This window comes from Bombina bombina, chromosome 4 (assembly GCF_027579735.1).
Source record: "Bombina bombina isolate aBomBom1 chromosome 4, aBomBom1.pri, whole genome shotgun sequence".
In the NCBI taxonomy this organism is placed as follows: domain Eukaryota; kingdom Metazoa; phylum Chordata; class Amphibia; order Anura; family Bombinatoridae; genus Bombina; species Bombina bombina.
The window spans coordinates 1,176,733,330-1,176,747,108 of NC_069502.1; the positions used below are offsets into that span (position 1 = coordinate 1,176,733,330).

Genomic DNA, 13,779 nt, shown 5'->3' on the forward strand with positions numbered 1-13,779 from the left:
AGCAGGAATTGGCTGTCTTTATTTTATCCCTCCCTCTCTAGTGACTCTTGCGTGGAAAGATCCACATCTTGGGTAGTCATTATCCCATACGTCACTAGCTCATGGACTCTTGCTAATTACATGAAATAAAACATAATTTATGTAAGAACTTACCTGATAAATTCATTTCTTTCATATTAGCAAGAGTCCATGAGGCCCACCCTTTTTGTGGTGGTTATGATTTTTTTGTATAAAGCACAATTATTCCAATTCCTTATTTATATGCTTTCGCACTTTTTTTCTTATCACCCCACTTCTTAGCTATTCGTTAAACTGATTTGTGGGTGTGGTGAGGGGTGTATTTATAGGCATTTTGAGGTTTGGGAAACTTTGCCCCTCCTGGTAGGAATGTATATCCCATATGTCACTAGCTCATGGACTCTTGCTAATATGAAAGAAATGAATTTATCAGGTAAGTTCTTACATAAATTATGTTTTTTTTTAGCTGTGGGCTGCTGTAGCAGCCAAAAAACGGCGATCAATTGAAACAAACAAAGAAGCTTTCTACATGAAGTGGAGAAAGCAAGTTTTGTAACGGAATAGGTACAGGAGGATACTTATGTTTAGTATACTTTACCCCTCTGTCGACTGCACCTTTCCTTGTTAGATTAGCACTCTCGTCTAATAGTCTGTGCCAGGATTTCCGTACTTTCGATGGATAAGTAAAAAACTGTTATTTCTTTCTCTCCTCCTTTATAAAATAATAATAAAATGAGGAGAGAAAGAAATAACAGTTTTTTACTTATCCATCGAAAGTGCTTTCTCCACTTCTAAGTTAACTTTTGGTTACAACTTTCTTTGCTTCACTGACCGCCAAAGCTTCCTAGCTGTGTAGTGTCGATATCCCAACCTGGTTTGGTGAACTTTCTAACATATTGACACATCTCCACTCTTTGCTTCAAATATCATGCATACTTGTACTCAGCAGTAACAACAGCTTTCCCAACTTGGTTTGGTGAACTTTCTAATTTACTGATACAACTCTATACTTGGCTCTAATTTGCATGCACACTTGTATTCTGCAGTAACAACAGCTTTGAACAAGGAATTTCAGCTTTAAACAAATTGAGCAAATTTGAAAGGAAAAGCTGTTGAATATAATAACAGCTCTTAAAGTGCAGCAGCTTTATTTTTGATACTCTAATGCTAGCTCCAATTGTAATGTGTAATATAACAATGGCTTTTCAGTTTAGTTGTACAAAATAGGTCTATGTAAAAATATATTGACATATGCCAGTGCAATATTATCATGTATGCATGTTATAAATATGTACGTTTAAACTCCTCACTGAATGCCACGTATAGTTAGAAAGGATATGTATAGGTCTGAATCACTGACCTAAACTTTAAAAGGTTTGATGACTCATTTAAGTCTCAACAAATTTATCCTTTTTCTAACTATACGAGTTTACATCTGTAGAGGTGTGGTTAAAATTGGGACCGGTCCTGTTATGTTCTAGGAGGAATTCTAGAAGATATGGAATTAACTTTTATATTCACTGTACTGTATTTTGTGTGTTGAATAATATATTCTTAAAGTCAAGTTCGTGATCTCCTGGTTATATTTGACACGTAATAAACTCACAAGTTTGATACTATATCATGAGAGTGTTGCGTTATTTCTAAAAGAGTGCTGAAATCCCAGTCTTTGTTAAAGTGATATTATTTTATATCACTTTGTCTTCTCATAAATAATAAGTGATTTCTATTATATGGGTCTGCACCACATGCCAAGATTTTGGTAAAATTAAAAAATCCCAATTAAAGGAATTTTTTCAGAAAAAACACTCTAATAAATTCCAAAAAACTTTGCAATTTTTCCATTTACAAACTTTATTTTATATATATATATATATATATATATATATATATATATATATATACTGTATATACTGTATATCTATATATATTTAGAAAAAAACAAAAATGGCGTCCAAAAAAACATTAGATATATATTAATATTTCATTTTGAGTTAGCACACTTGAGAAAACGATCGGTTTTGCGTGACTTGTTGGGTGTTGTTGGATTAGCGCACGAGTGAAAACATTTTACTTTCAATTTGTAATAGACGTTTACTTTGAGCGGAGTTTACAAGCGAGTGGGTGCTTAAACTACCGCTCCATGACCTGCCATTTAAGAGTATTAACCATTTTATTGTGATCCATTATGAAGTAGTGTACCAAATCGGAAACATCAATTCCTTTGTCTATATTATTAAGATGTTCTCTGATACGTGAACGTGCCTCAGGTGTGGTACACCCCACGTACTGCATATATATTTACTAAGCTTGGAGCTTATGAGCAAAGGTGTCCTTTGGACTAACTTTTTTTTAGCTCATATTTTATTTTTTACCTCACACACAGTGTGTGTGTTTTTTCTTGAATAAAACCCTACTTTTTTTTGGAGCTCGCTGGATCTTCGTCTTTTTGCGTATATATAGGAATGTCTATTTAAAAATACTTAGAATATATTCCTCTAGGTGTATTTTTGATGCGTTTTGTACAACTTTTTTGTCTCCCGTAACAGTTAACCAGAGCTCTGAAGCGATGCTATCCCGATGCGCGCTAAATTGAATTGTGCTCGAGTGAATGTGTTTACTTTCAACTCGGAAGTAAAAAGAGCCGTGATAAACCCCTTTTTGCTTGCATGCAACTGTTAGTGCGCCACTCATAAGCTAGTCCTTATTTTGTATGCAGCTCTTTTGTAATATATTGCTTTGTTTCTCTTATTCTTTGCTTATGCATATAAAAATAATGTCCCTTAAAAGGATGTAATTATTAGACCTAAAGATAATGCAGATAAACTGATACTACCTGCTTACATTTGAAAAGTGTTTCTGCAAAGTATATAATATATCTTTGATGTCTATTGAAATCAGTTATTGGCTTGCTGGTTTCCTTTTTGTCTGAAGTACATAATTCAATGAGGATGCACACATCATAGATTTAGATGGTGTCTCATGTTTCCTCATCTAACCCCCCCCCCCCCCCAAAAGAGAGAGAAATGCCTTACATAAAGCTCTCCCCTCAGATTAGGTGATCAAAAATGATCCTGCCACACAGAGATCTCTCACAAGATTTTAGATAGGCAAATTTTACTATACTTTAAGGGGCATATGAAGGAGAGACAAATGGAATATAGCACTGTATAATAGTTCAGATAGGGTCCTTAAAGTTTTATTACATTTAAAAGGACATTATACACGAGATTTTTCTTTGCATAAATGTTTTGAAAATGATCCATTTATATAGCCTATACAGCTTTTTTTTTTTTTTTTTAAGCATAGTTTTGCTTATTTTTAAATAGCATTGCGCTGATTTTCAGACTCCTAGCCAAGCCCCAAACAGCTTGCTCCCGTTTGTGTAAAGTCTTTTCATATGCAGAGCAAGGGGAGTCTGCATTTTTTGCAATGGGTGTTCCAGCAAACTTTTTTAACAGTGCTAAACTGGAAGCTTCTAAGTTTTTAAAAAGTTTTATACTGGATTTTTATATTAGTATCTGTGCATATTATTCTTTATAGTAGTGACTATTACATGCAGTTAAATCAAAATTGGTGTATACTATCCCTTTAAGCTTCACATTTTCTAATTTATATTTTAAAGAGACATTGTACTCTAGTTTTTTTTCGCATAAATTTTTGGAGATGATCCACTTATATAGCCCATCTGGGAGTGTTTTTGTAACAATGTATAGTTTTGATTATTTTTAATAATACTGTGCAGATTTTCAGACTTTTTACCAAGCCCCAAAGTGTCAAATGTACACGCACGTTTACATTAACAGGAGCAAGGAGTCTGTAATCTGTCTTTTTTATATGCAGGGAAGAGTGGAGTGTCTGCTCTTACTAGCCTTACATAATCAACAGTACTAAACTGGGAGCGTCTAAGTATGTTTTTTTAAATATTTTATACTGGATTTTTAGATCATTATCTTTGCATATTCTTCTTTGTAGTAGTTTCTATTACATGCAGTTATATGAAAATTGGTGTACACTGTCCCTTTAATGCATTTAGATTTTGCATGCAAGAGTGATTTCACAAATTTTGATGCTTTGAAAGTTTCTGTGTTACTTTAACAAATTACAAATTTACAAATTACATTGCACTTTGTTTTTTGTTGTATTGTAAAATAAAACTGACAGCTTTAGAAAGTGGGAGTGAGCAGGGGAGTCTCCTGAGTATGTCTGAAGGTTTCTCTAACATTTCTCTAGAAATTCACTACACATTTTACACAAGCTGGTCTCACTGATTTAAGCTCAAAATTCATAATACACTTTTCTTTCCAATGGCATGGAGAGTCCACGAATACATTCTAATTACTAGTGGGAATTCAACTCCTGGCCACCAGGAGGAGGCAAAGAACACCCCAGGAAAGCTGTTAACTATCACTACCACTTCCCATAAAACCCCAGTCATTCTTTTGCCTTGTACATCAGGAGGATGTGTGAAGATGGTGTCTGAAGATATTTAATCCTTAAATGGGTACTTTTCCCTGCAAGCAAGGATTGGGGCTATGCTGTGTCCATGTAATCCTCTTTAGTAAGAGTAATGGTGGCTTTTAGCAGTTGGAAGACAGCGAGGTAGTCCTTGCTTACCTTCCAACATTTATGCTATTCCTATATAAAAAACAGGGTTAGTTACTCAGCTTTTCTTTTTCTACAGGTCCCTGTCAGAAGTCTGCTGAGTCTGTCATACCTGAGAAGCTGTTCCTGCCCTGCAGCTGGATCCACAGGTAAGTGTTCTTCCCATCTAGGTTAGAAGGATTCAGCACTTTTAATGTTAATCCCTCAGTGGACATACATTGGGACCTAATTATCTCTTTATTTGTGGGTATATTTAAGGGCAGCACTGGCAGGGCACTTTATCTGCAAAGGAGTTTAAGGGGTTAATGGATCCCTTTTTTGATATGAGGCTGGCTATGAGATTGGGACATCTTTTAAAAAGTAATTTTTTGCCCTTATAGTAAAAGTCTGCTAGATTTTTTGTGTGGAGTATATTTTAGGGCTATATCGCCCTACAGACATTCTGTACTTTATTTTATTGAGGAACAGTATTAGTACCGAAAGCACAGCATAACTTGCCCACTTTTTCTCTGTGGCGCAGTTGTTTTTCTCTGTTGCGGTCCACTTTTCCGCTTACGGCTTTCTCTCACAGCCGACTTGGAGAGCAGAGCATCTTAGTATTCCCCTACTTTGGAGCCAGTTTGGATCCGGAGGAGACTAGGTGACAGTCCTGGTCTTGTGCTTATGTAGAATTGGACATTCTCGAGTCTAATAGAGCAATCCATACTTAGACTCTATAGAGGGATTTGACTTCTGGTCACCGGAGTGGTAAGTCCTCAGCAAGGCTGAGGTTATTGCGGTGTAATTTGTTGAGTTTATTTCTACTGTAAAGAGCTCTCTTTCCCTTGAAAGTTGACATTTTCAAATTTTCAGCATCTTTTGTTTTTAAAAATATAAGGGATATTTTTAGAGATCATTACTGAAGTTTGAGATCTTATATTTATTTACTCTTGGGAACAAATTTCTATCATTATGGACCCTGATAAAAAATTAGCCTTGTCTTTTGACAAATGTCTGTTTGGAGGCTCAGATCATTCCTCCTCTGCAGTTTTGCTCCACATGTGTAAATAAGATTTTATTGTCTAAAAATAAAGATACCTCCTCTGAGTAATCTGTCTCTCAGGATAATGTTGCCTATGACACAAGCAGTGCACTGTGGTTCCTCTCAACCTGTTCCTGGAGGTGTATATTTACCAGGTGATTTTGCTGCGCAACTGACTTCTGCAGTCTTTGCAGCCTTGAGTGCCTTACCTATTGCTGGTAAGAGAAAGAGAAAATCTAAGAACGTCTCTAATACTAAGAGTTCTGACTCTGCCAAGGCTGCGTTAGTCAGTCTGTCTCAGTTATCTGAGGAGGAGCCTTCCTCCATGGCTTCTGAGGGCAAAATCTCTGATTCTGCTAGTACAGCGGACTCAGGAGGTAAATTTTAGATTTAAGCTTGAACACCTCCGTTTACTTTTGAAAGAGGTTCTAGCTACGTTGGAGGACTCCTAACCTACAGTAGAAGAGACTCCTAAAAAGGCTAATAAACTTAACCGAGTTTTTGATGTCAAACCTAAATCTTTGTAAGTATTTGCTATTCCATATCTCATGTCTGACATTATAGCTCAGGAATGGGAGAAGCCGGTGTCCCCTTTTCCCTATCTCCTGTTTTTAAAAAGATATTTCCTGTTGTTGACTCTGTGCAAGATCTTTGGCACAATGTTTCTAAAGTAGAGGGCGCTATATCCACTTTAGCCAAGAGAACCACTTTTCCTCTAGAGGATAATTCCTCCTTTAAGGACCCTATGGATAGGAAACTGGAAGGTTACCTAGGAAAAATGTTTCTACACCAGGGTATACAATGGGAACCGGTTACTAGTATTGCAACAATTGCTGGTGCATCCTCTTATTGGTGTGACTCCTTGTCCGATCTGATTTCGGAGGAGACAACAATAGAGGAGATCCAGGATAGGATCAAGGCTTTAAAGCTGGCTAATACCTTTATCTGTGATGCCAGCATGCAAGTAGTTCGTTTGGGGGCAAAGATTTCTAGCTTTGCCGTTCTATCTCGCAGAGCCCTGTGGCTAAAGTCTGCTGACGTAACATCCAAGTCTAAACTTCTGTCTCTGCCCTTTAAGGGCAAGACTGTATTAGGCCCTGGTCTGGATGAAATAATTTCCACCGTTACTGGTGGAAAGGGAGCCTTTCTGCCACAGGACAAGGGTAGCCCCAAGGGTCGCCAAAATTAAAATTTTTGTTTCTTTTGCAATTTTAAGGGACAAAAATGATCCTCTTCTAAACCTGAGCAAGCCAAGACTTCATGGAGGTCTAACCAGCCTTGGAATAAGGGAAATAAATCCAAGAAGCCTTCCTCTGAGAATAAATCAACATGAAGGATCCGCCCCCGATCAAGGCATGGATCAAGTGGGGGACAGGCTTTCCTTCTTTCAGCAGGCTTGGATTCACGATGCCCCAGATTTCTGGGCAGTGGAAGTAGTCTCCCAGGGATATAGGATAGGATTCAAATCTTGTCCTCCCAGAGGCAGATTTCTCCTGTCAAGATTATCTGCAAACCAGATAAAGAGAGAGGCATTTTTAAACTGTGTAAAGGATCTCGCTTCTCTAGGAGTGATTGTCCCAGTTCCTCTGGAGGAACAAGGTCAAGGATTCTATTGCAATCTATTTGTGGTTCCCAAGAAAGAGGGAACTTTTCAACCCATTTTGGACCTCAAGTGTCTCAACAAATTTTTCAAGTTTCCGTCCTTCTAAATGGAGACTATCCGGTCTATTCTCCCTTTAGTTCAGGAGGGTCAGTTTATGACTATCATCGATCTGAAGGACATGTAGCTTCATGTTCCTATCCACAGGGACCATTTCCAGTTCCTGCGGTTTGCCTTTTTGGACAAACACGTCCAATTTGTAGCCTTACCTTTCAGCCAAGCCTCTGCCCCTCAAATCTTTACAAAGGTTCTAGGGGCTCTTTTGGCAGTGGCCAGATCTCAAGGAATTGCAGTGTCTCCGTACCAGGACGATATCTTGGTTCAAGCGCCATGTTTTCATTTAGCAGGATCCCATACAGATTCTCTGTTGTCGATTCTCCGCTCTCACGGGTGGAAGGTGAATCTGGAAAAGAGTTCCTTGGTGCTACAGTTATGCATGCTCAGACAATGGAACAGAGACCACTCGAACCTCTCTCATAGGATTGTTTTAGACATCCGGACAAGAGATTATCTGTCCTGGTGGCTCTCTCAGGACAATCTGTCCCAGGGCACATGCTTCCTAACACTATCTTGGGAGATTGTGACCATGGACGCCAGCCTTTCGGGCTGGGGAGCAGTTTGGGGTTCCTTAAGAGCTCAGGGACTTTGGACTCAGGAGGAGTCTGCCCTCCCAATAAATATTCTAGAGTTGAGAGCATTCTTCAATACACTGATAGCTTGGCCTCAACTGAGTTTAGTCCAATTTATCAGATTCCAGTCGGACAACATTAGTTCAGTGGCGTATATTAACCACCAGTGAGGAACTCGGAGCTCCTTAGCTATGAAGGAGGTGACTCTCATACTTCAGTGAGTGGAGTCTCACAATTGTCACCTTTTTGCCATCCACATCCCAGGGCTGGACAACTGGGAAGTCGATTATCTGAGCAGGCAAAATTTTCATTCAGGGGAGTGGGCCCTTCATCCTGAAGTATTCTCAATGATAACTCTCAGGTGGAGAGTTCCGGAGCTGGACCTGATTGCGTCTCCTCTAAACGCCAAACTTCCAAAATACGGATCAAGATCAAGGGATCCGCAAGTAGCTCTGGCGGTTCCATGGGACTTTGGTCTAATCTACCTGTTTCCTCCGTTTGCCCTCTTTCCTTGGTTGATAGCCTGTATCAAACAAAAGCAGGCTTCAGTGATTCTTATCGCTCCGGCTTAGCCTCGCAGAATTTGGTTTGCGGACCTGGTGAAGATGTCATCCTTTCCTTCGTGGAAATTTACTCTGAGGAAGGAACTTCTACTTCAGGGTCCTTTCCTACATCCAAACTTAGATTCTCTGAAGCTGACTGCTTGGAGATTGAACGCCTAATCTTGTCTAGACAAGGCTTTTCAGATAAGGTTATTGATACTATGATTCATGCTTGTAAGCCAGTAACTCGCAAGATTTACTATAAAGTATGGCGTACATACTTTTTCTTGTGGGAATCTAAGGGTTTCTCTTGGAGTCAGGTGAGGATCGCTCACATTCTGTCTTTTCTCCAGGAGGGCCTGATAAAGGGCTTATCTGTCAGTACTCTGAAAGGCCAAATTTCTGCCCTTTTGGTTGTTTTGCATAAACGTCTGGCTGATTTACCAAATGTTCAATCCTTTGTTCAGGCCTTAGTCAGGATCAGGCCTGTGTTTAAGTCTGTTGTTCCTCCATGGAGCCTTAATCTTGTTCTTAGAGTTCTGTAGCAGGTTCCGTTTGAGCATATTAAATTATTATCCCAGAAGGTTTTGTTTCTTCTTGCTATTTCTTCTGCTTGCAAAGTCTCAGAGCTTTCTGCTCTGCAGTGTGACACCCCTTACCTTATTTTTCATGTGGATAAGGCAGTCCTTTGTACCAAATTTGGATTTCTTACTAAGGTGGTGTCAGACCGCAAAATCAATCAGGAAATTGTCGTTCCTTTGTTCTGTCCTAATCCTCCTTCTCAGAAGGAATGTCTGTTGCATAACCTGGATGTTGTGCGTGCTCTGAAGTCTTGTTCTCCCTCCCATTCTGTGTCCTCTAGCTTGGGTATTGGTTCCCACTAGTAATTAGAATGGATTCGTGGACTCTCCATGCCATTGGAAAGAAAACAAAATGTATGCTTACCTGATAAATTATTTTCTTTGCTGGCATAGAGTCCACCGCCCCCGGCCTAAATTTATTTTAAGACGGCTTTTGTCATTTTCTAAACCACAGGCACCTCTATAACCTTTCTGTCCTCTTCTCTTTCCATATTCCTTCGGTTTATGGGAAGTGGGAGTGATACTTAACAACTTTGCTGGGGTGTTCCTGGTGGCCAGGAGTTGAATTCCCACTAGTAATTAGAATGGATTTGTGGACTCTCCATGCCAGGAAAGAAAATAATTTATCAGGTAAGCATAATTTTTGTTTTTAAAAGGACAGTCTACTCCAGAACTTTTATTGTTTAAAAAGATAGATAATACCTTTATTACCCATGCCCAATTATTTCAGTTATCTTGACAGACTTGCATTTTTGCAAATCAGTGCTGGCTCATAAATAACCCCACGGCACACGTGAACTAGCGCTGTCTAGCAGTGAAAAACTGTCAAAATGCACTGAGATAAGAGGCGGCCTTCAAGGGATTAGAAATTGGCATATGAGCCTACCTAGCTTTCAACAAAGTACACCAAGAGAAATAAGCAAATTTGAATTTAAAAGTAAATTGGAAAGTTATTTAAAATTACATGATCTATCTGAATCATGAAAATTTAATTTTGACTAGACTGTCCCTTTAACTGACAGAAATGAATATATACTAAACTAGAGGCAAAAGCAAGTAAATGTTTAGTAAAAACATTTCAGTTTAATTTATAGTTGTGCAAACTTAGACTTTATTTCAGCCCAGGTGCTCTTCTGTTAACTTAACTCTCCCCTGTGAAATTCTATATCCGATATGAGTCTTATTACTTTCTATGGAAGCCATCTCATCTCACTGGAACTTCCAGGTTCTGCCCGTTTTGTTATAGAATTATAGCATTACACAATCAAGAAGGGGTAGCATTAAATTTCTCTTTCACAATTGCAGGGAATACACTCACTACATTCCTCCATTGTTTAACATCTACATATATGTTTACACATTTTTCAGTGTGCTTTTTGAACATTTTATGATACTAAATCCATTTAAATACAGTAATAAATATGCAATATAAATATATTTTATCCATCCACAGATGAACCTATTTCAGCTGAAGTCAAACCTTTTGGACATATTCCATATATTGCTCGACCCATGCCATGGCAAGCTGGTCATACAGGTAATCAAAACTCGCACACAAAGCTTACTTTTATTTTAGAATAGAAGTTCATTTATTTTTTTTTATGTTTATGTGTAGCAAACTTACATGTACTAATAAGGAATTAAGACGGAATCTAGGCATTTAAAGAATAACCTCTGAATCTGGGCATATAGCATGTATTTGCTGTCATGATAATATAGTTCTAACAGTATCTGTAAATGGATTTAGAAAACAAATCAATATGATGTGTACATTGTGCTAAAACATAACAAATTTAAAGTTGTTTTCATATGGGGTGTAATGTATAGGGACACCTGATTAACTTGTGTTGATGCCTTAATCATGAAAGTTGCCTTAGATTAAGATAATTATATGCCAGATAATTACCGGTATAAGATAATATATATTTTATAAATATATATATATATATATATATATATAAATAATTATAAGACTTCTATTTTTACCTGAAATGGAAGGTGGATCTTGGACAATGCAGTATTCTGTTTACTTTACTAAATTTAGGGCGCCCTATAATATATATAGGCTTTTACTGTATATCATATAAATTACTTAAAGGGACATTACACTAAATGACTATGTGAAATATAACGGTGTTCTGCACAGGAACTAAAATACTCACAATTTCAGAATGGAATTACAGGAAAAAGGGACAAAAAAAATAATGGAAGTATATTGTAAAGGTTTTTTTTTATATATATATATATATATATACGATTTATCATTTTATATTACCATCTCAAAGTGTTTACTGTCCTTTTAAGTAACAGTATTTTTTAGTTTTTTAGAAAAGTTAACAAAAAATGTTTACTGACAGAAGTTTAACCGCATTCATTTGAAACTGTAAAATGTTCAAAGATGAAATAAAAAATATATTCATTCTTTTTGATTTTACAGTACACCAGTGTAAAAGTATTCTTTTTTTTTTTTTTGTCTTGATGTAGCTTTTCTTGTACAACTGAGGAAAATCAAGCCAGCACCAAAACATACAGCACCTGAAGAAATCTGTTAATGTTAACCAATAAAACTTTTTTATATAACATTCTCTTTTGCTTAAATATACATAATATACATTTTAAATTATGAAGTATAAAACCACTGCAGACACATTTATTTATGTTACTCAACTAATATTTAGATAAAGCTAAATGTAGTCATACCTATTTGCAGAATTATTCTTCACTGCTTGTGAACCACTCCATAGACTTGTCTTGGTTTGGACATTTCTTTGTCTCTGTACTTTTTTGGCTGTCTGCAAAGGGAAAATAGAGCAAATGCTGATCTATATAAGTCCAAAAAATGCATATTTATCTGTGTACAGATTATTTGTGGAGCATTAAAACCAAAAATAGTATTCTGAAGTATTGAAAAGGTCCTTTTAATCTATGCACAGACAATATGTCAAATTCTGTGAGAACTTTGTTTTCCCTCTCAGTAAATTACTTCTGGCATTCATTTAAAGTGATATTACACACCTATGAAAAAAGGCATTATTTTTTGGTATGGAAAAAGGTTAATAAAAAGTTATTTAACTTTAAAACTTGTACATAAACAAATCCATAGTTTATATTGCTCAAGTTTAGATCTACCTTGAAACATTGTTCATTTTTAAGTACTCTCTTTAAGATGTATCAAGGAAATCAAGGGGAAAAAAACTAAAAGAAAATTTAATAATTTTTTTATTGAGGCTTTCAACACGTACAATAAAATACTCATGTACATCAAATTACATTTCGCCAGATTTTATAATGTGAAGTTATCTTAACAATAAAAAGTTTAGAACAACAGAGATGTAATAGTACATAGTAAAGTTGCAACCTCTTTTTATAGCTAGTATAGTTTCCTCCAATAACACATGGGGCCACTCATGGGCCTTGGAAAGTTTGCAGCACTGAAGAGGAGGAATTCTTTCTTGTGCACAATAAGTGTAATGAGATATGAAGGTATGTTGCGTTGAATTCAAACACTACAACTGGACTTTATAAGAAATAAAAAAATATGTAGGTACGTTGCGTTGCATTCATTCGGCTTGTAAAAAGAAAAAATGCTGGATAATCTTGCTAAACTCAAAAGGGAATATAAGCTCAATGTTAAGTTGAACTGCAAGATTTAGTTATAAAGAAGGTAAGTAAGGTGTGGTATAAACTAGATAGACCGTGTATTTAATCCAACTAATAAAGGAGGTTTATGTGGGGGGGAGAGGTGGTAATTTGGGTATGGTAAGCAAAAAAGAAGCCTCTGTACACCTCTAGAAATGCCTGAGTATTACATATGCGAGGGGTTAAAGTTGAGGCAAATATTAAAATATAAGTGCTCTCCTAACACCTTTTATCATAAAGACCTGAATTTGGCCTGCCATATCAAATTTTACTAGTTAAGGTAAAGTGAACAGCCAACCACACAAACTCTAGCTTTTAATTGTGAGGTGTGGATATTGCAGTGTGTCTTACACTTAATCTAGACATGTGTTAGCAAAGATACTGACTAGTAAATGAACGGGGTGAACAGAATAAAGGTGACATCCACTACCAACATGAGTCTTCAATTGGCATTGAGGAATAGGGTAATAAGTAGGTTATACAAGTTTAAGACAGAATATAAATATATAAATGTGAGGGTACATAATTAAACCGTTGAATATCTCCCCCCCCTGAATAAAAAGGTACTCTGTCTCCTGGATGTGGGCCCATCACCCAGGAACAGAAAAATCATACGACTAACATATATATCTATTACCAAGGGAGAGGAGAATATGAAAAACTAGACCCTGCTATAGCTTAGATTTAAGAATGTACATATGACCCCCCAACCCAGATGATTAAAGTTGAAAAGTAAGAACACCCTCAGTCCAAACTCCAGTCCCCAGGTCTATATGGAGGGGCTAACAATACAGTATAAAGTTAAGCTCAAGTTGAATAACCAAGGACCTTATGGCTATGATAAACCAGCACAAAATTAACAGGATTAACTATAGTAAGATATACCAAAAAGCTTGAATGAGCTGTGCTGTGGTTTAATTCTTCATTAAAGCCTTGTCCTATACCAGAACTAGAGAATAAGTATTGGTTTTAGAACTGTTCGGACAATTGTCTCTGATATTGCATGACATGTTTTCTGCTGGGCTACATAGGTGTTCACTGAAGGAAGCATTTGTACTTGAAATCTCTCATAGTAGGCCTATAC

General features: G+C 36.9%; 1 protein-coding gene across 1 annotated transcript in view; it reads left to right on the forward strand.

Moving 5' to 3' along the window:
• The window catches only part of TRMT61B (tRNA methyltransferase 61B), a 198,066-nt gene extending 185,930 nt beyond the window's left edge, over positions 1 to 12,136 (forward strand). Inside the window, exons 6-7 of the mRNA XM_053712646.1 lie at positions 10,510 to 10,593; positions 11,541 to 12,136. Coding sequence (XP_053568621.1) covers positions 10,510 to 10,593; positions 11,541 to 11,608 — 152 coding nt within the window. The 3' untranslated portion in view covers positions 11,609 to 12,136. The remainder of the gene's footprint in view (positions 1 to 10,509; positions 10,594 to 11,540) is intronic.
• Positions 12,137 to 13,779: the final 1,643 nt, after the last annotated feature.